At 38.1% G+C, this 26,256-nt stretch overlaps 1 protein-coding gene across 8 annotated transcripts in view; it reads right to left on the bottom strand.

The window, feature by feature from the left end:
• MECOM (MDS1 and EVI1 complex locus) overlaps nucleotides 1–26,256 on the bottom strand; it is a 564,679-nt gene that overhangs the window by 283,052 nt on the left and 255,371 nt on the right. For all 8 annotated transcript variants that reach the window (XM_061194502.1, XM_061194497.1, XM_061194500.1 and 5 more), the window contains exon 2: nucleotides 1,876–2,213. In XM_061194502.1, coding sequence (XP_061050485.1) covers nucleotides 1,876–2,213 — 338 coding nt within the window. The remainder of the gene's footprint in view (nucleotides 1–1,875; nucleotides 2,214–26,256) is intronic.

The raw sequence follows: 26,256 nt of genomic DNA, 5'->3' as shown, positions 1-26,256 counted from the left end.
AACCACCAAATTGACCATCAACTGAATTCTTGAAGGAGAGAGAGGAAATGGGTGATCTTTAGCCAAAGAGTCATGAACTATTTGTAAAGTTATCTTGAATTCCAAGCAATAAAACAACTCAGTTTTGACATAATGAAAAGAATTACTTTACATTCCTCAAGGTAAGTATTTGCCCATGTATATATTGAAGACATTTTACTCCAAGGAGAAAAAAATTAATTATTTTTAAATTTCCTCTAAATATAGAACTATCCCCAGGTTCATCCCCGAATCCACAGGTATGCTGTCTAAAAAGGCACAGACTTGCATTTACCAACCCTGGAATAGCAAAATGATTTCATTATTAAGTCTTGGTTTATTCCAAGCCTTCTGGATAATCTCGAACAGTACTGCACTTGTTGTTTAACTCTAGAGATTTTGTAATAAAAGTTTAATGAGTTACTTATTAGTAGAATGTTTATAGCCATTATTTTAAGGTGAACAATAATGACGTAAAGTTTGTACGCATTTGGTTTAAAACGTATTCAACTCACATATCAGTTAATGCTACAGTGATTTGTTAACAATCTCTTATCAATGTACATGTCTAGAGGCAATGTAGCTAAACCACAACTTTACCAGAGCTGTGGCTAAGGACAAAACTAAGGAAGGATTTCTCATTTGTGGTTATGTGAAATCCAGATCTTAACTTTTAGCATTTCAGAATTTGAACAAGAATTGTTTTTATTATGGCATTTTGAGCAGATTTCATAAGGGGACACATATAAAGCAAAGGGACAAAAAATTGAAATTAAGTCCTGAAGGCACTGCATATTTATTTCTATTTAAAAAGCTAACCAGATATTCTATTAATGATCATAAATATTAAGAGAACATACCAAAATAAATCTATCCAATTTCCGTCTAACTGAAATACTGTGAAACCAAAGGTCAATCACATCTCCAAAAAACACTTTCTTGCCCATGTAGAAATTTCCTACAAATTTTTCAGATATAGGTCAGATGTTCCAGGAACTATGATGCTGTGATTTAACCACAAAAGTTTTTAAGGTATAAAAATAAATGGGAAATATATATATACTGAATTTGTACAAAAATTATAAACTCAAAAGAATGACATAGTTACCTGTCCTTATTGAAACAAAATTTAATTAGATTTTGTAATCAGACCATAACTTCCCACTCTTACATATTTACAGATGGGTTCTATAAAAAGAATGACTGAAACTAGCAACTGATTTTCATATTGTTTTTTGCTGTCATTTTTATACATGAATTACTCATTAAATCAATTTGAATATAATCATCACAGGATTCAGTACAGTACACACATTCTGGAAGCATGTAGAATCAAAGCAGGGTTATCATAAGAGGGGTAAAATATATTAGAACACAGAGCAAAATAAACACGTAGAATGAAAGTAAAACCAAATTAACTCAAAGCCACAAAATGGAGAAGACAAATGTTTCCTCCAATCTTCCAAGCCCCCTTCCCAAAAAAGAAAAGATAAAATACAATGAACATGTCATATGACGACTTTTGTTTGCTTATGCCACATACCGTAGGGATGGCCACATTCAATGTTTCCAAATGCTAATTAAAAAACTATATTTCTATCCTTTAGTATGTTTTCAAGATACTATCCTTTGATCATTCAAGGAACCAGTTGAGTTCCTTTCCATCATGCCATATCTTTAAGCAATACTTTGTTTCTATCCAGCAGTGAAATTGTAAGGGAGGTTCATCCTTAAAAATCTATTTGAAGACATTTTGCAACAAATGGAATTTGCTTATTTTATGGACATTTAAAAAAGTAATCTCTTCTTTACACATCTTAATATATATAAATGTGTTAACTCAAAATATATTCTTACCTCCCATCCATAACTGGGGTCTTTCAGGTTTGACCTCTGTTCTCCTACATAAGGCCCAAACTTTTCACCTGCTTCAATTTTCCTTTTGGTCCATATTCCAAGGCCTGCTCCAGGCATATTTGACTCTCGAAGTTCAAACTCAGCAGGAATGGGGATATCATCAGGGATGTAGATGGGGACTTTGTAAGGAGAGCCCTCCTTCGGAGTGAATGCTTCGCTGGATGTAGCTGGAGAGCATGGCTCTTGAATATTGAGGGAGAGAGTGCTGGCTACTCCATCTGCATCTGGCATTTCTTCCAAAGGAATTTCAGGGTAGCTGCCATACACACACTCATTACCTGTGAATAAATAAAAAGTTCATAAATTCCTACTAATATAGAAGAGACAGAATTCCACATCTCAATCTTCACCTTATAAAGTTGTTGCTTTTTAAAGACAAAATAGGAAAGACCAGTGTTAAAATATGCCTGCATTAAAATCTGTTATTCACAGATGAAGGAGGGGGGAGGGATTATTGCCTCTTTGGTTTATCTGTGTTGAATCCATAAATCAAATGAGCTAATCTTTAACTGCCAGTTCTCTCATGGACCAGCTCAACCTATTATCCAGTTGGGAAACAATCAGCAATTTAAATATTATTATGAATAAAGTAGAGATAAGAAGTAAACATATGTGTACCTACAATCCTGCAAACCATCCCAAATTGGGAGCTAATAGCGTTATACAATGTCTTGGAAAGTTATATCATGCAATGATATCTTGGACTAAATTGTAGGAGAGTCATGAAAGATTCCAAAGGCTTCCATGTGCAACAAGGCTTAAATTTATATGGCAGGATTATTTATTGGAATATTAATTTATGTTTGTTCTTTATTTTTCCTTTCTCATTTCAAACACATCGTCAAGCCCTTGGTATTTCCTTGCCTCAGTAACTTACACAGCACAGAGAGTTAAAGTTACTTGATGCTAGTAATTCCTCTGGACATTTGTAAAAGCTAAAATCATTGAAGAAATTAGGTGAGTTTTCCAGAGGAAAAAAAGAGAAGACAGTGTCTTGGGATGCACCAAAAAGAGAGTGAATTTCCTCCAGACTTTGAAGTGGTAGAGATCAGAGGCTCTCTGCATGGAGCAGTGCCCTGGGGGAGGTGGCAAGACCATCTTCGAGGGAAGAGCAGGGTAGAGTAACTAGGAGTCTGGACACTCAACACTGGAGTTCTAAGGAATCCCCAGAGCAGCACAGCACCACACCTGCAGTAAATGATCACACCGTATCAGCCTTAAGATCTTTATGCAACTTAGGGGTGGGAGGAAGCATAAAGAATAATGACTGAGCTTGAATTTCCCACCAGTTGAAGGAGATTTCAGTTATCTTAAAGCAAATAAACATGTTTCCACTAGGATTATGGACTGAGAACCATACCTAATTTGTTCAATTTGTAGACCTTCAAGGGGGGGGAACCAAGAAAAATGGGTTAAAATTACAAGAAGACAGATTTCAATCAGACCCATCCAAAGGTAAATGGATTACCTTAAGTTCCCCAGCACAGGGGCTCTAATATAGCCTAGTTAGCCATGAATTAATGATGATATGGAGAAACTGTAGCTTTAGGTTGATGAACTAGATGACCCTTAAGATCCTACCAACCCTACAGTTCTATGAATTATTAAAATCTTCCAAGATAGTTTATTGAGCTAGAGGGTAGAAAACCTGAGTTCTACCCCCAATTCCTTCTCTGATTCTCTATGAAAATTAATTAACTATAAAACCTATTAACAATTGTCCATCAAGTACTGACTTCTCTTAAAGTTTTGTGAAGTGCAAAGTGATTGTACATGCAAAAGTATCTTTCTAATGAGGTGCTTGGTTCTTGATTCAAACAATGAGATAATGCCATTTAAACCAAGCACAGAACCAAATCAGGACCCAAACTTATTCCTATGAGACATTTGATCTCAACATAACAAGCTCATTAACATTCAAGTTCAGCATATACAAAATCTTGCACATTATCATCTACTCTCAAATCGAGTCTCCTGCCCACTTCCCCATTTCCATTAAAAATAATATTTCCCCCAATTATCCATGTTCAAGGTTCTAAAATAACATAGATATTTTCTCTCCTTCATCCTCCGTCTATTCAGTCATTAAATGCTGTCCATTCTTCTTGCAAGGTTTGTACCTTCATCCCATTCTCTCAATCCATGTTTTCATTCCTGAATTTTCTAACAGTCCTCTAACTGGATCTTCAGACCGCCAGCCTCTTTCCAGTATCCCTCAACACTGAGCCTGTACAATGCTGCTGAATTTATTTTCCTGGCATATCAACTTTCCTGTGCAATAGCCTTTAATAATTCCTAATGTCCACAAGTAAAACCTAGAGTTCTTAGGCTTGGAATAGAATCTCTTTCATTTTGAAAGCAATCTTCTTTCTCTCTTAATCTCAACACTTCTCAGTAGGCGCCCCCCAGGCCAGAATAAGCTCATCCCTGACTTCTGAGCTCAGTGGTTCTTCCTGCCAGGCTACCGTATCTCAGTCCCTTTGCCCATCCAACTTCTAGTCATTCTCTACGTCAACTCCCAACTTATCTCCTTGCCATCCCATTTAGCATAAGTATCCCCCTTCTTTGAATTCTCACATAATTTCCTCCCTCAATCTGATGATCAAATAATTCTGCCTATTGCTACCTAGAGTTTAATATGAATAATTCTTTTATTCCAAACTAGGAAATAGACCCTTAAAGGGAAAACTCAAAACTCACACTTCTTAGGAATTCTCCAAGTGATCCTCATAAAGGTGCTCAAAAAATACTTGTTACATAGATAATTAACCTAACGTATAATTGTATTGAACTACTAAACCAAACCAATATTTTTCTACCAAATATAGGAAATTATTTTGATCCTGAAAAGCATCTTTAAACTCATAGAAATGGAACACTATAGATTACAAACTTTTCTCCAAGCCCAAGATCAAAAGAAACTATTTCAATAATGCCCCAAAGAAATACTATCAGAGAAATATACTTCAGGGTCCAAACACCTTTGATAAAGTCTATCTAATTTTATTCTTCAGGGAGACTTTTCATTTCAACCTAAGAGCCAAAAGCTCACTAGCACTCTTGATACAGCTAAAAACATATAAAAAATCTCTCTAGAGTTGTAACATTTAACTACTGCAAATGCAGAGTTACTTTACAGATTCTTAAAGGGATTTATCACTCAATGTGAAGATTTTGGTTTTTTTGAGAAGTGCTAAAAATTGGAAGACATTGTGTAATCTATAGACTTATCCATTTAAGCAGCAGGAAACAAAAATGCTTCCAAATGAATAGAACTATTTCCTCCAGTAATTATCCATTAAAGGTCAGTAAAATCTCCCCTATTGCCTCAAAGGGTTAAATTAGTCATACTGTCAGTTCCATCAGAGTGATCTCAAATCTTAAAAAAGGGTAGAGACAAAGCCATCTGGGCCCTCCCCCTGACATAGCTGACCCCATGCCTTTGAGTTACCCACAAACTTTCCCAATGCATAATTTCTAAACTAGTGAGTTTGGATTTTAATTCCTGTGGTGACAAAATACACGTGTGCCCTGGCTGCTGCACAGAAGAATTTGAATTTAAAACCTGAATGCGATTCTGCTTACAATAGCAAAAAAATCCAATTAAACCTAAAGAACAACTTATACAGGTCAAGCAAATCCAGGAGAAAGACTTACGGTCCTATTCATCCACATGCAGGCGTTAAATGTATATGCAAACTCAGGCAATTTGTTTTCAAGCCACTGTTAATCTAGTATCATCTGAATTAAATATAAAAAGGGCTGTGGTAACAAAAAATGGAAATATAAAACTCCTGAGTTTTACGTATCAAAACATGCAACAATATTTCAATGTAATCTAGCATTATGAAATTTTCAACAGCAAATGCAGTTTATCATACTGCATTGAATATTTGCATAAACCAAAGTAAACTACTGTCTCCATGTACATTACTCAAGAACTATCCAAAAAGCTGCTAAAACATTTCATCTAAATGACAAACTACCTCAATTATCATATCTCCATTAAATCTCTGTTATTGAGGAAAAATTGGTAGATCTTTTCCCTGAGCTATAACTACAGTTAATTAAAGCATTGCTCAGATATCATATTGACAGATTGGGCACATTTACAACAGGTAAGTAGCAGGTAAGAAGTGCTATATACATCAGTGCTCCCATAAAGATAAATAACCCTTGTAACTTCTTGGATCTGAACCGCCTGCTACTGGAATTTGCTTCTTGCATCCTTTAGGTGTGTCATTAACTGAATGAGGACAGAAGGACAAGCTTATTGTTCAATTTGAGGCAAATGACTTGGGAAATGCTCTTGGAAATCAAACTCTTCAATTCAACTTTTAGGTGTTCTGATATCCCTGGAAACCAAGAAAGTGGCCACACTTGTTATTAGATTATACTTATTTCTATGACTCTGAATAACTACCATAAGGTTTCCACTTGAAGAGATGCATTTTGAAAACATATCAGAATCTGCAAAGAGGAAATTGCAGAAATAATACTGATAATAATAACTTCTACAGATGTATCTATGTTTTCTCACAATCCAATGAGAAAACTATGGTGAGAAGAATAACCTTCCATTTTGCAAATGTGTAACCTGATACTCAAGGACGCTAATCAGTATATACAAAGTCAGCTGAGACTAGAACCCAAGTGTTTAAATCCACTCCTCCCTTTAACTCTTAGGCAACTTGCTTTTTTTCTTTAAAGATATGTTTTAAAGTTTGTTTTTTCAAAATTGTGGCCCTACCATGTGAATAGTTTATTTTTTCACCTTTTCACTTGATATATGAACACTTCCTTATATAATATTTTAAAAATATTAAACTATATTTAATTGCTGCATAATATTCCATAATATAAATCCATAATAAGTGAACTATTTGCATAGTATTTATTTATGTTGCTTCTAATTTTCTGATACCATAAATACCACTGAAATGAACGTTCTTTCACATAAATATTTATTTTCATCTATTTTAATTTCCCTAGGTTAGATTCCTGTAAGAAAGCTTAGTGAGTATTGACAGATTGCTTATCAGAGGTATATACCAATTTATACTTCTAGCAACCATACTGGCATTTATTATTATGTCTTGTTTTTAAATTTTATTAATACAATGGAAAAGACTGTATATCTATTGTTGCTTTAATTCACATCTCAATGATTACGAAGACTAAATATTTTTGTCATTCCTATTTCTCCTTTTGCAAGTTATTCATTGTTTCTATGCAGCTTTAATTGGGCTTTTATTGGTCTGTCTTATTAATTATAAAGAAATGAGCCCTTTGATATAGTTTTTGCTACTATCCCCAGTAGATCATTTATCATTTGTTTTTTTTAATGGGGTTTTTGTTGTACAAAATTTTTAACTTGTATGGAATGAAGTCTATTTTTCCTTTGTGATTTTTACATTTTTCTTAGAAAGTCCTTACCCATCCTAAGGAAAAAAAAAAGATTCTCTTGTATTTTCTTTGAGCTTCATAGTTGCTTTTCTACCAACCTTGGATTACCAATGATTTACTGCTGAGTGAAAAGCAGAGAAAAATGATTTCATTTATTTGAGCTCCTGTGAACGGCAGGCTAGGAAAAAAAATGCCATTTCACTCATAATTCTTTGGTTCTTATTTGCAAGGCTGGCCTAAAATGCCTTCTCTTTTTGTGGGTTTTACATAACTCACCATTTGTTTAACTTGGCCCCTCTGCCTAGTTTAACTGCAAATCTTCTGGGCAGATGCCATTCAAAATCCTGAGTTTCACCATTAATAGCATTCCGTACCCATCATATAATACTTATAACTCAGCATTATCATTAGTGATACTAACATAAATAATTTTCCTCTCTACTCTTCTTCACATGATAGAAAATATTTAGCAACTGAACAGAGTTTAATATTAACATTAAAAGCATATATATGTAGTTTGACTCTAAGATAAATTTCCTTAGACATTAAACAAGAAATCTGTTCTATATACTCAGCTGTACACACATACGCATATAATAGACACATCCATGTGCATTTGCAGTGTGCTTGTGTGCTCACTAATCTTAAAAATAGGCTGAGACAGAAACATGGTTTGAAATCTCAGGCAGACTGGTTGAGATCAAAACTACATGAAACAACTGCCAGGAGGAGACCAGCAAGGGAATTGAACAGATTAGGTAACTCAGAAATTTAGACATTTCCCCCCATTATGTTCCTCATTGCAGTTTTGTAATAAAAACATGAGCAAACTTCAAAGGAAGCTCTGTAGTAAAGGTTAATTGCTACTAAAGAAGAGGGTGGGCCCGAGCGCCAGTACTTTGTGCCCAACTTGAGAGCAGACAGGAAGGATTACACGTGGCTGAGAGCTGCGGATGCGTGCCCAGCTCCACGAGCAGAGCAGGCGCTGCCAAACCTCAAGCCCCACCGGGGACCTCCTGGTAGGACGTGAGCGCATGAACGCGAATCCAGGAGTTGGTGCCTGCTAACGGTAGGGCAGGGCGGGGCGGGGCGGGGCGGGGAGGGAGGGGGAAGACATCAATTTCCTTCCAAAATTCAAACCGGACATGCTCTTCTTCCCTTGTTAGGACAATTCCAGAGCGTTGACCGAGGCCTGTTGCCGAGAAAGCAGAGGAGCCAGCTCTTCTGCGCCAGCAACGCAACCAATCAACGCGCGCTGGGCTTGGGGAAAGGGTGGAGCCCAAGTCATGCCCGATGCACAAACAGAGCGAAGAAGGAGGCTCTGAACTGGCCAGCAGAATAGTGTGTGAGAATGGCCCCAGATAATGAAATTTAAGATCCCAACGAAAAGAAGAAGGGAAACTAGTAAAAGTAAGAAAAACGAATTTCCAGAAAACTGACGTAAACTAGCTTTGAAGGACCGTAGAAAGGGTCCAGAGGCACAAGCTGAGAAAATAGAGGCATCTAATAGAATGGAAGCTGCTGATGGACATGGTCTTCAGAATGAGCTGCCTCCAGGAGAGAGGGGTGAGAAGAAAGTAGACCTCATGGAATCTGCTGACACTGGATTGCACCTGTAGAATCCATGTCTCAGGAGGCCATTATTTTTGTGAAATAACGTATCAACATGGTTTGGCACATGGAATTTTTTCAGTGATCTTCTAAGCTTCCTTGCACCTCTAGTATTTGCTACTTCCTTGTACCAGAGTATTCCATTTCTTCCTTATGGAACTTTTTCCCCCAGGGTTTCCTAAAAATATTCTGTTTATGGGCTGTCAAAAAGACCCTAAAATTATGAAAGAGTGTTGGGAGGCAAGCAAGGAAGATGGCAAAAAATACCACAAGAGTTGAAAGTAAAGGACCAAATCAGTGAACAAACATTTATCTTTCTCTTGGGATTGTGGCATATCCCTTGCTTGTCCTGGGGTTTTAAATTTGGTTAAGAGTTTCTCCACTCTCCTAGGAATTTCACAGACATTTCACTAAAGAAGTATGGTTTGTGAATTAAACTGGTAGCTTCTAAGCTCTTATGAAATGGGTTTGGCCACTTCCAAAAGTTCCTCATCAGAGATGGAATTAAGCTTTGTAAAACTGGTTATGGAAAGAAATTGCCAGAAAATTCATAGTTGAGGTACCAGTAAAGCCCTTTGGTATCTACTTACAGAATCTAAAACAGCTAAAATAAAGACATTAAAGCTCTGTGAGCGCTACTCCAAGGAAAAACATGACCTGGTTAATGTTTGGCTTATTCTGTCGTTAAGGGAGACCCGATCACCAATACCCACCGGAATGACCAGGTAAGAACAGACTTATCACATATCACATACTGTTTCTTTTACATTGTAACTATGTGCCTCCACTCTCTTTTAGCAAGACAAATTTTTAAGAGACTTTTGGCAACCTTTGACCTGATGGCTTTTCTCATAAGCTTTTTATATCCCCAAAGTGATTTTCCTTCAGATTCATTTAGAGTAAAATAGAAATGCCCTGAAATTATGTCGCAGCAGACTGGGTGGTTACTCTCAGGCAGTCTGAAATGACCAGAGTACAGCCTTTCAGTATTCAAGCCATATCTACAGTAATTATTTGCCAGCGTATCTAAAAGAAGGCAGGCATTTCCTGTTGCACACAAATGGGACACTCTTATCTAAATTACTGTTTAAACAGGTATTTAAGAAAAGACTATCACAGGCAGGAATTTACTGATGACGGAACACATTAGTTTAGGGCTGGACACATTAGTTGAGGACTAACCATTGTCAGGAAAGGAAGCATATCAGCATCAGGAAGGTATAGGGAATATTTTATAACTCCCATATGGGTCAAGTTGGGGGATTGTAAACTATGCTGTTTGCACTCAGAAAAAGCAGGAGTGGCACAAGCCCTGACGTGGAGGTCCGGATTCTGCAATAAGTCTCCACTGCCCGGAGTAACCTTGAGAGTCAGAGCTTGAGACTCATAGCTTTTTGGGGTCCCTGTTTCCTTATCCATAAAATAAGCACATTGGACAAGTTCAGCCCCAGGTCCATTCCACTCAAGCAATCTCAGTTCTACATAATGAAAACCAAAGGATGGTCAAAGTTTGGTGTACCAGAAGCTTATAAAATATATTTCCTGGAAAGACACTTTGAGAATTGGTTTGGTCTCTCCCAACATGTAACCTAGGAGAGACTGTACTCTGGCTGCCCAACTTTGTTCTAACCAGTGAAACTGGAATTTATTCCCAGTAGAGGCTTATAAAACTGGGCTGTTATTCTCACATTAAGTAGACTGCCCTCTGGTGAGGACTGTGGTTTACGTGTGGGCAGAATGTGTGGTTTACTACCTCTAATTTGTTTATGTTGTTGATGGTGGTTTCAGAAGAAAGCTGCAGCCCTTCACATGCTAAAGAGTGACCTGATTTGCTTCCTTTAAAAAAAAAAAAAAGTGTTTAAAGGTGGGGAGGAGAGCATGAGGGTACATTAATGTGCCATTGCTAACAGAGGAGCCACTGGGATCCCTTTGACCACAGAGCTGCTTCATCCAGCTCTGCATGTGAAATGAGAGCCCCAACCTGTTTATTATAATTACCTAAGTGTGGCTTGGTGGCTTTTGGCAGAGATCCTTCCTGCCTCCAAAGGAGAGACCAAAACTCAGGAGCTACAAGTTAAAGGAAGGAGCAGGGAGTGTATTTTGTAACAAGGAGACTGAATTCTAACATAAACTAGGTAAAAATATTCAAAACAACCCTCAAAGATGAAGATCAAAAAGTAAATGAGATTGCCCTCCACTTTCTACCATATAATAAACAAAGATAGGTGTGCAGGAGAACTGAATAAACAGTGTAAATATAAGTTCAAGTTCATTGTCACAGCTAACTTGATGCAGACCCTTCCCTGTTGCTACAAAACAGAAGAGCTTTCTTATAGCCAGGAGTCCTACATAAAGAAAAGAAAATAATTATGCATGTCTGGCAGAAGAGGGAGTTGTAGCAATGGCTTGCCGATAAAAAGGAATGTGAACAAGCCATAGAACGCTAACCTAACCACACTCTGAGTTTGATAAGGAGCAGAGAGTGCCCAAAAGAATGAAATTGTGTTAGTCTCAAAATTAGGTTTTATTTGAAAATGAACAATGGTCCTTGTTCTCACAAGGCTTGGTAACAAGAACAACAAGAACTTATGATCTTAAAGTGATTCTGTGGGGAAATTCCTTGATTTGGCTGATTTCAGCTTGGACTCTCGCCCCATTGCAAATACAGTATCTTCCGTGTAAAATAAGTTTAGATGGTTCCAAGGAGTGCAATTTTCTGCCCCTATTTCAAACTCTAAAGGCCCCCATATGGAGTTTCCCAATGCTACATCATATTAAACGTAAAATCATTCAAAACCATGGGGATGGATGGAGTGTCACTGAAAAACATAAAGAAAGGGTTTTTTATAATTTGAGAAAACATTATACACTTTGATAAAAAATGTTTTCAGGAAAAATATGAACAGATGTAGCATGTATATGTGTATACATACACTAAATAGCACTTATGATTTGAGAAAGGGTAATTTCAACATTGCTAAGTGGTAACATAAGCTAGGTATTTAAGGGAATGATATAATATGACAACTTCATAGACTACCAAACTATGTATGGTCTCTGGAAATTGTCATTATCAACATGTACAATAACTAGTAGCATTAGGTGGTCTGTACAGTATCCTTCAAGTCTAATTGAGTCACACAGTCTAAGACACTTGATGGGCACCAGGCACTGCCTCCTAATGAGAACTGACTTTTAAAGAAAGGCATTCAGGACCTCTTCTATATAAATTACTATCGTTTGCAGCAAGAGAGGATTATAAATGTTTGCTGGCAAAAACTAAATTTATTTACAAACTGGGTCTAATTTACTCATGGCTCCAGTACAATCGGCTTTTGTCGAAATATTTATGTTATCTGTACTTTTGCCTCACTAAACTCTACCACAATCATAAACACTGTTGAAAAATTATTTGCAGTTAGCAGGATTTAAACTACCCATTATATCACCAGCTAGTGCCAGTAAACTTTTGCACTGGTTGATAATGTTTCCTCTGTGGAATAAATATACATTTGGCTGTCAAAATCTTTGGTGGGCTCCATACTATGAAAGTTAAGTATTAAACAGATGTCCCAGACTTCACCAGTTTTGTGTGACTGCTTCAATCACACATTCCAATTGAAATTTTGTGGGTAGATAGACTACAAAAGTGCCCAGATTTCAATTCTTTTCTAGCATTAGGAGAGGAATTAGATGATTGAAGTGTTGGGGTGATACTCTTTGCCCAAGATGCTACTTCTCAGACTTAGTCATTTACCCACCCCAAAACATTGATTTGGTACCATGCTGTGCCTGGACCTGTGCAAGTTGCTATGGCTAGGTATAGAGTTGAATAAAATCAACCTTCTGCCCTCAAGAAACTTAGAGTTGAGTAGTGAAGACAGAGATGGTAACAGGTATATGACTATGCAATAAAATAAGATCTAAAATGAGGTTAGGAAGAGTGATGGCTGTTAAGAGTTGAATATAAGTAACTGCAATTGGGCATGCCAATCTACAGAATTAGGTGAAATGGGTAAAGGGGGTCAAAAGGTGCAAACTTCCAGTTAAAAATTAAATAAGTCATGGTGACGTAATGTACAGCATGGTGACTATAGTGAATAATACTGTATTGCATATTTGAAAGTTGCTAAGAGAGTAGATCTTAAAAGTTCTCATTACAAAAAGAATTTGTAATTATGTATGGTGACAATGTTAACTAGACTTACTGTAGCAATTACTTTGCAATATATACAAATATCAAATTAGTACACCTGAAACTAATATAATGTTATATGTCAATTTTACCTCAATAAAAAATGGAAAAAAACAAGAATAAATCTCTTCTTTCAATTCTTGGTGGAAATGCAGTTGTCATTCACATTTATTTCTTAGAATCACCACGTTCTTCACAGTAGCATAAGGATCAAATAAGGGATGATTGGGACTTCCCCAGTGGTACAGTGGTAAAGAATCCGCCTTCCAATGCAGGGGACGTGGGTTTGATCCCTGATTGGGGAACTAAGATCCCACATGCCGCGGGGCAACTAAGCCCGCGCGCCACAACTACTGAGCTCGCGCGCCTCAACTAGAGAGCCCGTGTGCCGCAAACTATATAGCCCACGTGCCCTGGAGCCCGGGCACCACAACTCGAGAGAGAAAATCCACACGTCACAACTAGAGAGAAGCCCGCACACCACAACAAAAAATCCCGCATGCCTCAACGAAGATTCCGTGTGCTGCAACTGAGACCCAATGCAGCCAAAAAATAAATAAGTAAATAAAAATTTAAAAAAAATTTCTTTAGTTGCATCAACTTTAAAAAAAGGGGGGATGATTTACTCTCACGGCTTCTAAATAACTCAAAATGATGAAACGAACAGGTTCTAAAACAGCATTGCCCACATTTCTATTACAAAATAAGCCAAGAAGAAAACTACATGGAGAAGTGGATGGTTTCCCTGTCATGTAACTAGTAAAAATGTATTCCTGCGTGGTCTACTTCACTTCAAAAAAGACTAAAAGTGCTCCTGTGAACCAGGTGGGACTGCTGGGATGCCAGTGAAACTCCCACCAGCCTATAAATGGCCCAGCCACAGCATTTACCTTCCAGTTGGAATTGAAAGTTGTACTAAACAGACCAGAGGTAGTTCTACTTGACCTCAGAACAGTGCTGTATTCAGAGGGAAGACCGGCCGGATCACCCTGGAATCTCCAATTTAAAGCAACAGTTGTCAGAGAAAACGGCAGCACTACTATTTTCTGGTGTCCCACACTACTCAATAGATGATGGTCCTTTCCCAAATAATATCCACATATGCCTATGATGGTCAAAGAAACTTAACTAAAAGCAAAAGTAGCAAAATAAATTTGAGAGCTGTATTTATGTGGTGGAAAAAAATCTCAAAAAAGAATCTATTCATCAAGGTGCTTTGCGGAAGAGGAATACCCAAAACCTAATATTTGTAACTTCATATTTCGTAGTATATACATAAAATATTGTGTTGCCTACTTATATCAACATTATCTAAAATGACTCTTACTTCGATCCAGGTATTATTCTCCAGAATAAGCAAAATCTCAGTGATTTTGTTTTATGCTTTTGCTGATCATTTTATGGATTCATTCCAATAAATCTTCTTTAACAAACTGCTTTTTAAATAGGTTATAGCTGTTAAGTATAGCTAAGTTAATAGTTGAGCTGTTAAATACAGTTAAGGTAAAATCTTTTGGCATCATGTTGCTTAACTGATGAAATAATTGATTGAAATATCCATTTTTCATAGCATTGTAGAATCTCAGAGCTAAAGAAGCTAGAAAATTATCAATGTACTCATCTAAACATGTAAGATGCTTGTTGATTCAAATATATTGTTCATCAGTCCATGTAAACGTATATAAACTATGACTGCTTGAGAAGAAAAATTGGAAATATTATAATCCTATCGAAAGTATATAATGTTAAGAAAATCCTCTGGGGGCAGGAGAGATTCCTAAAGCATATGAAATAATTATGCAATAACTTAACAAGCCTTGTACTGTTTTTATTTTTGTTGTTTTTGTTGGTCTCCCTGTTGTATTACTCTATCTACTTCACTCAACTTTTTAATACTCATCACCACTATTAAATCTTAGCAACTATGATCCAACACATGCCACAGACCGTCAATTATTTAGTCAACAAGACTTTTATATGCAAAGCACCACGGTGGGGGGCGGGATGGGAGGGTCACAAAATAAAAAAAAAAGTGAAATTGCTGATTTCAAAGAACTTATAATCTAGTCAGGGAGATAAGACAAATGCCCAGGAAGAATTAACTTGTATAATACAAAGCTGCAATGAATAGAGTCAAGTGAATGGTATAGAAAACAAGAACTAAAATAATAAACACTAAAAGTGATTTCCTCTTTTTTAAGAGAAAACTGAAGTGGAAGATGGCTAAAAATTCTACCTGTGATAAAGACAGATAATTGAGAGAATTGTGAAACAAAAGGTTATAGACTGTGGCTGAGCCTTGGCGAGGTAATGACTTTTAATTGGATTGAGTTTATCATATTCGCAGAGGTACAGCAGACACAGAAGAAAGGATTAGAGTGATTTCCAGTTTCCATTATTTGGCATAATGAGAAAACAGAGGGTGGTCCACATCTCTCATACATATTATGAGCCATAGGAGATGCTTAGCATGTCAGTTTTTGGTAGCATTGAGCTTTCCTAAATAAACACATTTATTTGGACATAGTTAAGTCAAAAGAAGTCACCTGGCAAAAAAAGGTTACAGGTCATTAATTTGAATAGTGCAAAGGATTTATGAATTTTTAAATTAACCCTCCTACATCTCTACACCATTTCAAACAGTAGGGTATATCTGCATTTTCCTTCAAAGTTTAGCCAGCTTAAAAGGGTCAAATGAAAATACCTGGCTGAAGAAAAACCAGTTGAGCAGACTTTCTTTCTTCTAGGTGGAAAAGGGGTGCATTATAAATTCTTTCCAAAACAGCATTATTTACATCAAGTCAAAACACATACAAAAAACAAACAAACAAAAAACTTGTGTAAATATGTGGTGAGTCATAAAAGGATCAGGCAATTTGCCCACCCCAAATTCAACTGAGCCCAAGTAGGAAAGTTTATGAAAGCACACCTCCACCAAAATTCTTCCGTACTATAAGGTGATGAGAGCAGGGAGCATGGTGCCTAATTTACTGTAGAAATCCCCCCACCAAAGTTTCTAGGTCATGATAATAATTTAATGTGTAGTTGATGACTCAAAAATGTCAGACAAAGCAAACCAGTTGTGCTAGAAGTAGTGAGTGGTATCTTTTTCTTTCTCTAAGTTGAGAAAGTCTAACAGATATGTGCAAAAGGCATCACACAAATTGTGCCTGCAGTCTGTTTAAGGATACAGTAAAAGTGTCCCACTGAAGGAAGGGAAAGTGCATGCTGAATCTACACATGCTTCTGTACACACACATACACACACACACACACACACACACACACACACACTCCAAATGCTCAAAATCCTAATAGATGAATTTAACCAAATGGAATCAATTCAGAGTTTGTACCGTGTCCTCACATTGCAGCCTCTTCAAATACATTTGTTAGAAGAAGAGTAAAAATAGACAAACAAAAAATCCCTATATGGGTAAACCATATATTTATCCTTTCCTCAAGATTTTTACTGAGTCCTCCTGGAAGGAAGATTGGTAAACCAATATCAAATATTGCCAACTAAATTTGATTCTCCAGCGTTTATTGCAACACCTGCTATGAACCAGCTGTACTTTGTAGGTTGTAGAATGTAAGCTTCACGAGGGTAGGGACCCTGTCTGCTTTGTTCACTGATGCGTCTGCAGCACCAGACACTATGGCACTATGGTAAATGGTCAATAAATACTTAAAAGTATGAATAAATATAGGAATAGATAAATACAGAAATGAGCCTTCAAGGAGTTCAGAGACAAGGGCAGCTATCCCAAACCAGACTGTGCATCCAAATTTCACTTGGAGCTTATTTTTTAAAGTACAAACTTTATGGCATTTCTAGATCTAGCAATAAAGAAGCCTTGTTCATATGATAGAATCATTCTTCATAACATCTCCAGCTTCCTAGTATATAGCCTCAACCCACAATATCACAAGTAAATTCAGATAAACTGTAAACCACAGCCCCAAGCCAATTCCTGTTTAAACCAGAAGACCACATGGGATTCAAGTCCACCTAACTAGTTATGTGGCCCTGGGAAAGTCTCTCATCTAGTTGAACCTCAGTGTATTTATCCGTATCTGACATTTGCTCAATATGGTAGCCACTAGACACATGTGGCAACTGAGCATTTGAAATGTGGCTACTCCAAATCAATAGGAGCTGTAAGTTAAAATTGTACACCAGGTTTTTAAAACTTGGTACAAAAATTGTAAAATATCTAGTTGATGGTTTCTGTATATTGATTACATACTGAAATGATACAATTTGGGATACAATGGGTTAAGTAAGATATACTAGTAAGATTAAGTCTCCCTGTTTCTTTTTACCTGTTTTAATGGAGCTACCAGATATTTTTTAATTAATATATGGTTCTCATTTATATTTCTATTAGACAACACTGGTTTTTAAAATACTTGTGACACAAAATTACAGTAAAAATCAGAAGAAATAATTCATTTGAGCATCTTTTGTATACTTTAGAGGAAACTGTGAATGCCAAAAGTCAATATCATTATTATTAGGAAAGATTCTCTCATCTCTAGGTCTTAAGTGACAGTTCTTAAAGGTCAGTGTCTTTCAGATCTACCTGCATCCAGATAACAAAAGGTAATGAAATGGTTTATGAACGATTCATTCTCTACCACTCCCCTAGCAATAATCTCTCAATAAACACTTGTTGAAACCAAATGTAAAGAAAGATCAATGTGGTCATTGACATGGTACAAAAAGATGAGTTCTCCTGCCAAGAGCTGTGTGATGATGCAGGAAATAGCCTGGACTGAGTATGGTTAGAGGAGGCATTATTGGCCAATGAGCAATAAGCAATATTTGATAATGGGAAATGATAAACTTTTCCCATGATTTTAGCCCAAAATGCACAGAAGAAAAAGTCATGGGATTAATTTATCTCTTCTCCTATCTCTTGGGTAGGGCAGTTCAATTCCTCCCACAAATATCCCATTTCAACACTTCAAAAAGAACATGTGCCTTGAAAGATAAAAGAATACAATAAAAGAACACGAAGAACTTTCTTGCTGTCCTTTCATTACTATGGTGTAATTGGTGAACATCCAAAAACACCTCTTAAGTCTCAGCTGATGGATGAAGATGGAAACAGGTACACTTGGGATGTAAATACCTCACAATACCCTGATAACATTCCCAAGACTTTTAAGAAGTTCAGTAGTAGGAAGATGGGCAAACCCACCCAGAGTTCTCTCAAAGTTCTATTATGCGAAAGTGAGGAGTAGCCAGGGTTCCTTTGGGATAGAAAATTAAATTGTCATATGCAGCTTATTCTGTACTCTTACTAGATCATGACTCTAGACATTTATGAATATTAATTGACATATTTACTGCAATGTAAGGCAGTTGCTAACCTAACATTCCAGCCTTTGTTCCAAACCTTATATAATTTTCTTCCAGGCTGTTGATTTTGGAGTGGCTGTGTAAGCCTGGTGAACTGCTAGCAAAGAGTGATCAATCAACACTTTGAAAGCTTCTGGTTCATCCCAATACCTGGGAGCTACTTTGATAAACAGCATTCTTGGAACTATGTAAAATGTATGTGTGGGAACATGGCAGGTTATTGTTATTTTTTATTTATATTTAAACAAAATATTCTGTTTACAACAAATCCCCACTTGCTCTAAGATTATTCTGTCCTGAACTCAATTCACTAAAGCTCTGTGTGCACTTACATCAATGTTTTCTTTATAGATTTAATGATGGCCTCCAATTTATCCACATTTGGGGGCACATTAATAATAATAAAAATATAAAAATTCCCTACAACCCATCTTAAGACCTGGATAAAGGGATTGAAGAACATATAATACAATTGCTTTCCTGGATGCCTATATGGTGCTAAAGGTGCATCATTCTCCCAAGAAAGTTTTATCCTGGGTCAAGATTGACACTCATTTTAGAAAGACTTCGGAGGGTTAGAGCGCATCAATTTTCTTCTCAAAAATTGGTCACAGCTTTCTGGAGACCTCAGAAAATTCTTTCGTGATTGGTCATAACCGATTTGCCCATCTTATGCCTTTAATGCATCTTATAATCTAGCCACAATAATCTATTTCACGTTCATGAGTGTAGAGTTTGGTTTCTCTGTGTTGTTTTCCTTGACAACCTTCTGTTCTTGAACGTCCTTTCCTCATTCTCCATCACACTGCTCCCTAGTGAAGCCTACTCCTGTTCTGAGAGCAAGGGATGGAGCAGTGAGCAAAACCAGCAATGCCCCTGATCTCAAGAACCTTACAGCCTGGTGGGTAGAGGGAGAAAGGAACCAACGCATAGCTGGACAATATGAGAGAGTCTTAGGTGCTGAGGAGAAAATTAAGCAGTTAGAAATGTGGTGGGTGACTACTTTAGATAGGGAGGGCCTCACAGATGACGCAACACTCAAGATTTATACATTGAAACTCTTTCAGATCCAGTTTAGATGTCATCTCATCTGCTAAGGGTTTCCAATCTACATGTCCGCCACCTCCCCAACCAAAGTGAGTGCCTTCCTTTTTGTATCCCAGAGAATATAAAATGTACCTCAGAATGTATTCTTCTGTCATTTACCCTGGTGCTATTATAGTTAGTTGTTTTCATGTCTATTTCCCCGTTTTGATTTTCAGCTACTTGAGGGCAAGGGCTATGTCTCAATTATCTTTATACCCTCCTCCAGTGCTGTGAATATAGTAGATGCTCAAATTCAAATTGAACCAACTTTAGAAAATGCTAATTATGAGGACTTTCATTTTTAGAAGCTGTACTTTGTAGCTCACCCAGCTGTGCATCTTAAGCAGATTTTAAAGGAAGCTATTATCCACAAAAGTCATTGCCACTACTGGAAAAGAGGTATTTTTTAGAGGATTTCTAAACTATTAAGCATTCAGAATACTTGCTCAAGCAAGTGACAATTGCCAAGTGCTCTTGCAGAGGAGGTTAAAGTTTGGAAACAATGATCTTTTCCAATAAATTTCATACAATTACCCCTTGATCCAAAAAGGGAATTCTCAAGCTTTCTGTTTGAAAATATCCCCCCTCAAATTGAGAATTCCCCAGTTGAAAAGAATCAGAAAGAGAGGCTTTTGGTTAATAAACTAGAGCACTGAGCTGAACTTTACACAACACAAACTGGGTTTCACAACAGCCAGTGAGAGTAAGCACAGAGTTTGAAAATTCTACCAGAAAATTTGGGGTTTTGTTTCTGTGTTTTTTTAATAAACACTTGGCTCTTTTGTTCTGAGCTTAAAGACTGTGCTCAACAGAGTCCTCTATTCTTCGAGTGACACCTTTAAAAAAATAAGTAAATTGCTCAAATACAAGAATTAATGAGACAAATTTTTAAATGCCCTTTTCTGAAGAATCCAAGTGTTCTTACTTATGGAATCTGATTCTGAAATTCCAATTTAATAAATAAGCTCCCAACCCCCTACCACAAAAAGGAATGTCTCCAAGTTTAGACTGAGGTAGGATAAATGCGCCACATTCTATTTCAAATACCAAGAACAAGGTAAGTATTTTCCCTGCTGCTTCCCTGCCCTGTAATTTGACATCCATTTTAATGATGCTTGCTTTATTGCTTGTCAGAAAAGTGAAATGGCCTGTCAATTTTATGGAGTTTCTCCTACCTTTTGGATGGTTATATTACATTTCGAAATAAGTGTATAGCTTGCCCATCCCCTCTTTTTTTATCCTAAATGGTGCATGTGTGGGTTTGGTACTTGGCTGCCAGTGGAATGAAGTCATAATTTCAGGAGTCCAGGAGAATAGATCAAAATCACGCCAACACTTTCATGGATGGGTATATGCTGCTAAATGGATGTTTACCTAGAAAAGTCATCATCTGGCATGCAGCATAGCGAATGCTCCTAAGCAGCTAACTCATGTATACTAAACAAATTTGGCTTGGCTGCTGTGAGAGCTGCCCTGTGGAAATTCTCAACATACATTTGTTTGATTGAGCCATCATTCCCGGTTGATCTGCTGATGATCTGTGTCACTTTGTTTAAATGTCCTAATGTGGTTTTTTCTATATATACAGTGAAAAGCCAGTATGTTCCTGTGATGGATTAAATAGAGGTGAAATTTGAGAGTGACTCCTGTTTTTGATTCCTGTGTTCTCAGACAGGTGGGTCTGGAATGATCAAGAATGTCACATTCAAACACAGGGAAAAATATGGAGCCCTTTTGATTTAAAACACATTATTGTAAAGATATATTTGCTACTGTGTTCTCCCTGTACAAGAAGCTATTTAGGATTCCCCACCTAAACAAACACCATATGGGTTAATTCTCAGCATCCCTTTCAAATGTCCAAAAACCAAGGATACAAAACTCACTGCTGGGAAATGCAGTCTGAGAGAAGTGAGCAAGGCTCATTTCTGATGCACGGATTTGAGAAATCAAATGCAATGTCAGGTTAGAACCGAAGCTCCCGATCTCAAATATCCGAGTAATGGTTCGGATGGAAACCCAACACCACGGTGCCATGCAATGTCTGAGGCACTAATCAAGCGACTTTCCGTGGCTAAAGCACTTCCTCCTGCTAATCTTCCTAGCTAGGCTCTCAGCTTTAATAACCTATGGGATCTGCTGTTAAGTGTGGGGATCTGGGCACCATCAGCACTGATGTCTCCACTCTGCCAAACCCCAGACAACACGTGATGCGCACGCGGTCCCCCCAGCCAGCTCCCGTGGATGTGGTAGACCAAAGCCTGTCTTAAGCTGTGTCCCCCACCCCAAAAATATATTCCTGACCCAACCTGCTCTCATACCTGAGACCCTCCCTGCAATTAAGCATCAGTCCTTTGGGTTAAGGAGAGTCCGCCTGACTATTGATAGTTTGTTTCTTTCAAGATGCATTTACAAATCTCCTATGGGCCACACAGACACTGAGTTTGCACTCTAGAAGCCCACATGACTGACCTCATTCCTGGCCTCAAAGAGCCACAGTCCAGGAGAGAAGGAAGCTGTGCAAATAAAATATAGTACCCATGATCAACAAACTATGTACAAGGTGCAGAAGAGAAAGGAATTCATTCGGAGGGTGAGAAAGGTTCGGAAAAGCTGCCCAGGGATGGTGACACCTAAGAAGGGTGTGAAAGAATAAAGATAGTTTCAAAGGAGCTTCCCAGAGAAAAGGCAAGAGAAGAAAGACCATTCCAGGAAGAAGAAGGAGCATAGTTTAAAGTGTGCCCAGGGCTTCCCTGGTGGCACAGTGGTTGAGAATCTGCCTGCCAATGCAGGGGACACAGGTTCGAGCCCTGGTCTGGGAAGATCCCACATGCCGCGGAGCAACTGGGCCCGTGAGCCACAACTACTGAGCCTGCACGTTTGGAGCCTGTGCTCTGCAACAAGAGAGGCCACGATAGTGAGAGGCCCGCGCACCGCAATGAAGAGTGGCCCCCGCTCGCCGCAACTAGAGAAAGCCCTCGCACAGAAACGAAGACCCAACACAGCCAAAAATAAATAAATTAATTAATTTAAAAAAAAAAAGTGTGCCCAGCTTAGTATGGGCATGAGACTAAGGGTTTCTCAGAATCACCTGATTTACAGTGGGAAAGGAGGTAGAGAAGTGAAGGAAAAAGCAATGAGCAGCAAAAGAGTCGAAGACCTCTATGCCATGTTCTAGAGATCTGACCTTTCTCGTATTATGAATATGGTGCTAGTGGAGAGTCTCAGCTGGACGAATGGAAAGATCGGAGCTGCGTTTTAGGATGATCGCTCTGACTCAAAGAACGGGAGACATTTAAGAGGGATGACGTAGAAGGCAGCTGAACCAGTCAGGAGCTATTTCAATAATCCATGAGAAAGACCACAAAGGCTTTTTTAAAATGACAGTGATAGTGGAGGACGAAGAATAAGAGAGAGAGAGAGAGAGAGAGAGAGAGATTAGGGAAGTAAAATTGAGAGAATCTGGTGAAGGAGTGGGGAAGAAGGGCATAAAATAACCCTGATGAACCAATATACTACATCATGAGTTAGTTTACCAGTGATCAGTAGAGTCTGCCACTCTGAGAGATGGCACACATATGGAAGATGAGAAGACAGAGGCTGGGATGCCAAACACTGGAGTAGGAGCCTTGGGCGGTCAGGATACAACAAGAGAACCCTGGGTACTTAGAGAGTGAAGTCACAGTAGAACCAAGGGGCTTTTCCCTTGATGGAAGATTCCATGAAGATCACAAGATCAACACAGGGACAGGAGGAAAAAAATGTCATTCTTGCAGGTACAAATAGAGAAAATGCCAGGTAAGGCATTCAAAGTTATCTTCACTAGGTCCAGCAGACTCTTAAGGAATGTGGATACCATACCAGCCTCATTCCTTCAAATTAGTAACTATACTTTTAATGTTGATCACTCTTAAGTTCCTACACTTTAAGTTATTCAGTATATCCTGGTAATCCTAGCTCAGGTACTTGGCTTCACAAGGTGCTTGCCAGATATACAACCCCTTCCTTGCTCAATGTTGCTTGAGATGGAATTCCATGCGAAAACTCCAAAACAACTCCTTATCTCAGTGGTTTTGACAGAAATTTATTAGGCAAATTCGACTTAGATGTAATTTCGCACCCACATTTGAGGACTTTGAGAAAAAAATATAGTTTAATGTCAATAAATCTAATTTATTAAGATAAATTTTAAAACGCGGTAAGTGAATATACAAAAAATCTTGCAAATCTACATTCTCCATCCATTGCCCTTCCCTTCTCGCCCTCTGCCCAGAACTCCAAAACTCCAAGCATACTGGTGGGGGAGGGGGGTCCTCAGTTCACATGTCCCTCAGCCCAGGTCCCTCCCTCCCCAGAAGTGGCTGATCTGTTTGATATTATTTACTTGCGTATTTTCTTAGTAAAAGAAAAGAGCAAAGGGAAAAGAGGGAGAGGCTGAGAGTTGGGTTTTATTTATTATTGTTTGACATTATTTACGATTATTTTAATTTAGGTCCAACATCCCAGGAGTCTCATTGCAATGGGTGCAACAGATACCAATAAAATAGCATCACGTGCACATATGTATATCTGTCTACTTCCTTTTTTACTAGTCATATTTTCTCTTAGACACACAAAGCAAATCCTGTGAAATTGCAATATACTTCTAGGCATTCCGCTTTGGATTTTTATTTTAATAAGTATAAAAGAAGGAAGAATGAACTAGAAGACATCTATTTGTTTTATGGACTTATTTGCACCATCCAAAAGAGAATGGAAATAAACCTCTTTTAGGGAAGCATGTGTTTACGATTTGATGGCCATCAAAAGTGAATAAAATAATACAAAGTAAAATAAAAACAAGATAGCAGGGATTCTATATTAATTTACATAATCCTGAGTGATTAAGACACAGATTTTTAAAAAGAGATTTTTCTTTTTTTTTTTTTTTTTGCTTTTGAGAGTTAACCCCCTGAAACAGAAGAAGGCACATTTTAATTTTAACTGATAGACATAAAATTGGGATTTATGGTTATATTGGATATAATTGGTAATAATGTGTACATATACCTAGATTTGACTCTCTCCCTAGTTTCTTGAGAAAATGGAAAATGGGTAAAATTTACATTCTTGGCTGCCAAAGTGCTTTGCTTGGGAACTGAGAGGCCAAATTAGTCTTTACTGAGCACCTCAATCTTACACAGGACTCTCTAGCAGACTGGCCCTGAGATCATATTGTAAAAAATGCTTCTCTATAGAACTATATAGATTTCTCCTGATTCTGGAGTTTTGAAACATTTTTTTAAAATAATCAAAAACTGCATTTCTTCCTAGGTTAGAGAGCGTTTGAAAGAAAAAAAAGGATACAAGGGATATATAGTGAGGGTTTTGTTGGTTGTCTCCCCCTAAAACACACACACATACACACACCCCACAGTCTTTCTTTCTTTGACATGACAAAACCCAATCCTTCCCACCATGCAAATGCACACAGAAGGAAGGTCAAACAACAAACACTCCAGAGAGTTTTGTCAAAATTGTTAAAGCCTGCAAACAAACACAAACTCAAAATAAATTAGAAATAAACTCCAAACCCAGCCAAACACAAATTAAGCTGAGGAAATCCAAAGCAAACAATCCACAAATCTTCCAAAGTGCTGTACAGTTACTTCCTGTTCCTAGACCGCCGCCTTTGGGGGCTGCTGGAGGAGGGACCCCCCCACGTGCAGGCTGACGGAAGGGCTAGCTCCCCGGCAGCCTCCTCCTCCCCTCCCACTGCCAGGCTTCCTGGAGCCCTGCCCCAGACCGGAGAGCTCCACGCAGAGCGCGGGGCTCTGGCCACCCCGCCGCCCTGGTATTTGGCTCCTCAGTCACCCAGTGCATAAGTATGATGGATGATGATGGATCACAGCCCCACCAAAACCGTGTGAATTTCCCAAGGCTGCTGATTATTCTAATCGAGCCCCCAGAAGAAGCACAGAGCTTTACAAAAGCCTCCAAGGAAACCTCCCATTCCCCTTGTCTGCCTGACACAGACCCCACTACATAAAGAACCTGGCCCTGATACGGCCTCCTGTCTCTGACACACGGATCTGGGCCTCCACACTCATTGTTCAGTGATATGATTTAGCCTTGAATGAATTTTTAATGAACACCCAGAGTTATAGCACAGTGGAATGGCCACTCCAGCTTCTCCCAGGGGAAGATAACAGTTTACGAAGGCTTTCAGGTCACAGCTTTTCTAACGTTCTCTTGCTCTGCTAGACAGTATGGTCAGAAGGCTTTCTTCTTTATTGTCTAGTCTCCTCTGTCTCTCTCTCTCTCTCTCTCACGTCTCTCTCTATGGCTGTCTCTGTCTCTGTAACTCTTTAGATCTTTCTTAAATCACAAAGGTCTCCAAGAGATATCATTCTGTAAGGTAAAGGCACAATGATAGAGTTTGTTCATAACAGATTAATAATATCATGACTAGATCTCTACACGCAGAACTGAATTGTATATGTTGTAATAATGAAGGCTACAAAAAAGAAAAATACAGTACTACTAAATTTAATTATGTTGGGGGGTTTTGACTTAGGTCATTTTTTGCCCTGTAAGGTTACAGCATGTGCAGTGGGAAGAAACTCTGAGTCTTGCAGAACAAGGGTTCAGTGACTGTCATGGGCCTCTTGGAATG

Source organism: Eubalaena glacialis, chromosome 6 (assembly GCF_028564815.1).
Source record: "Eubalaena glacialis isolate mEubGla1 chromosome 6, mEubGla1.1.hap2.+ XY, whole genome shotgun sequence".
NCBI classification, from domain to species: Eukaryota; Metazoa; Chordata; class Mammalia; order Artiodactyla; family Balaenidae; genus Eubalaena; species Eubalaena glacialis.
The sequence above is the reverse complement of the archived record's forward strand: the minus strand, read 5'-3'. Positions and strand labels throughout refer to the sequence as shown.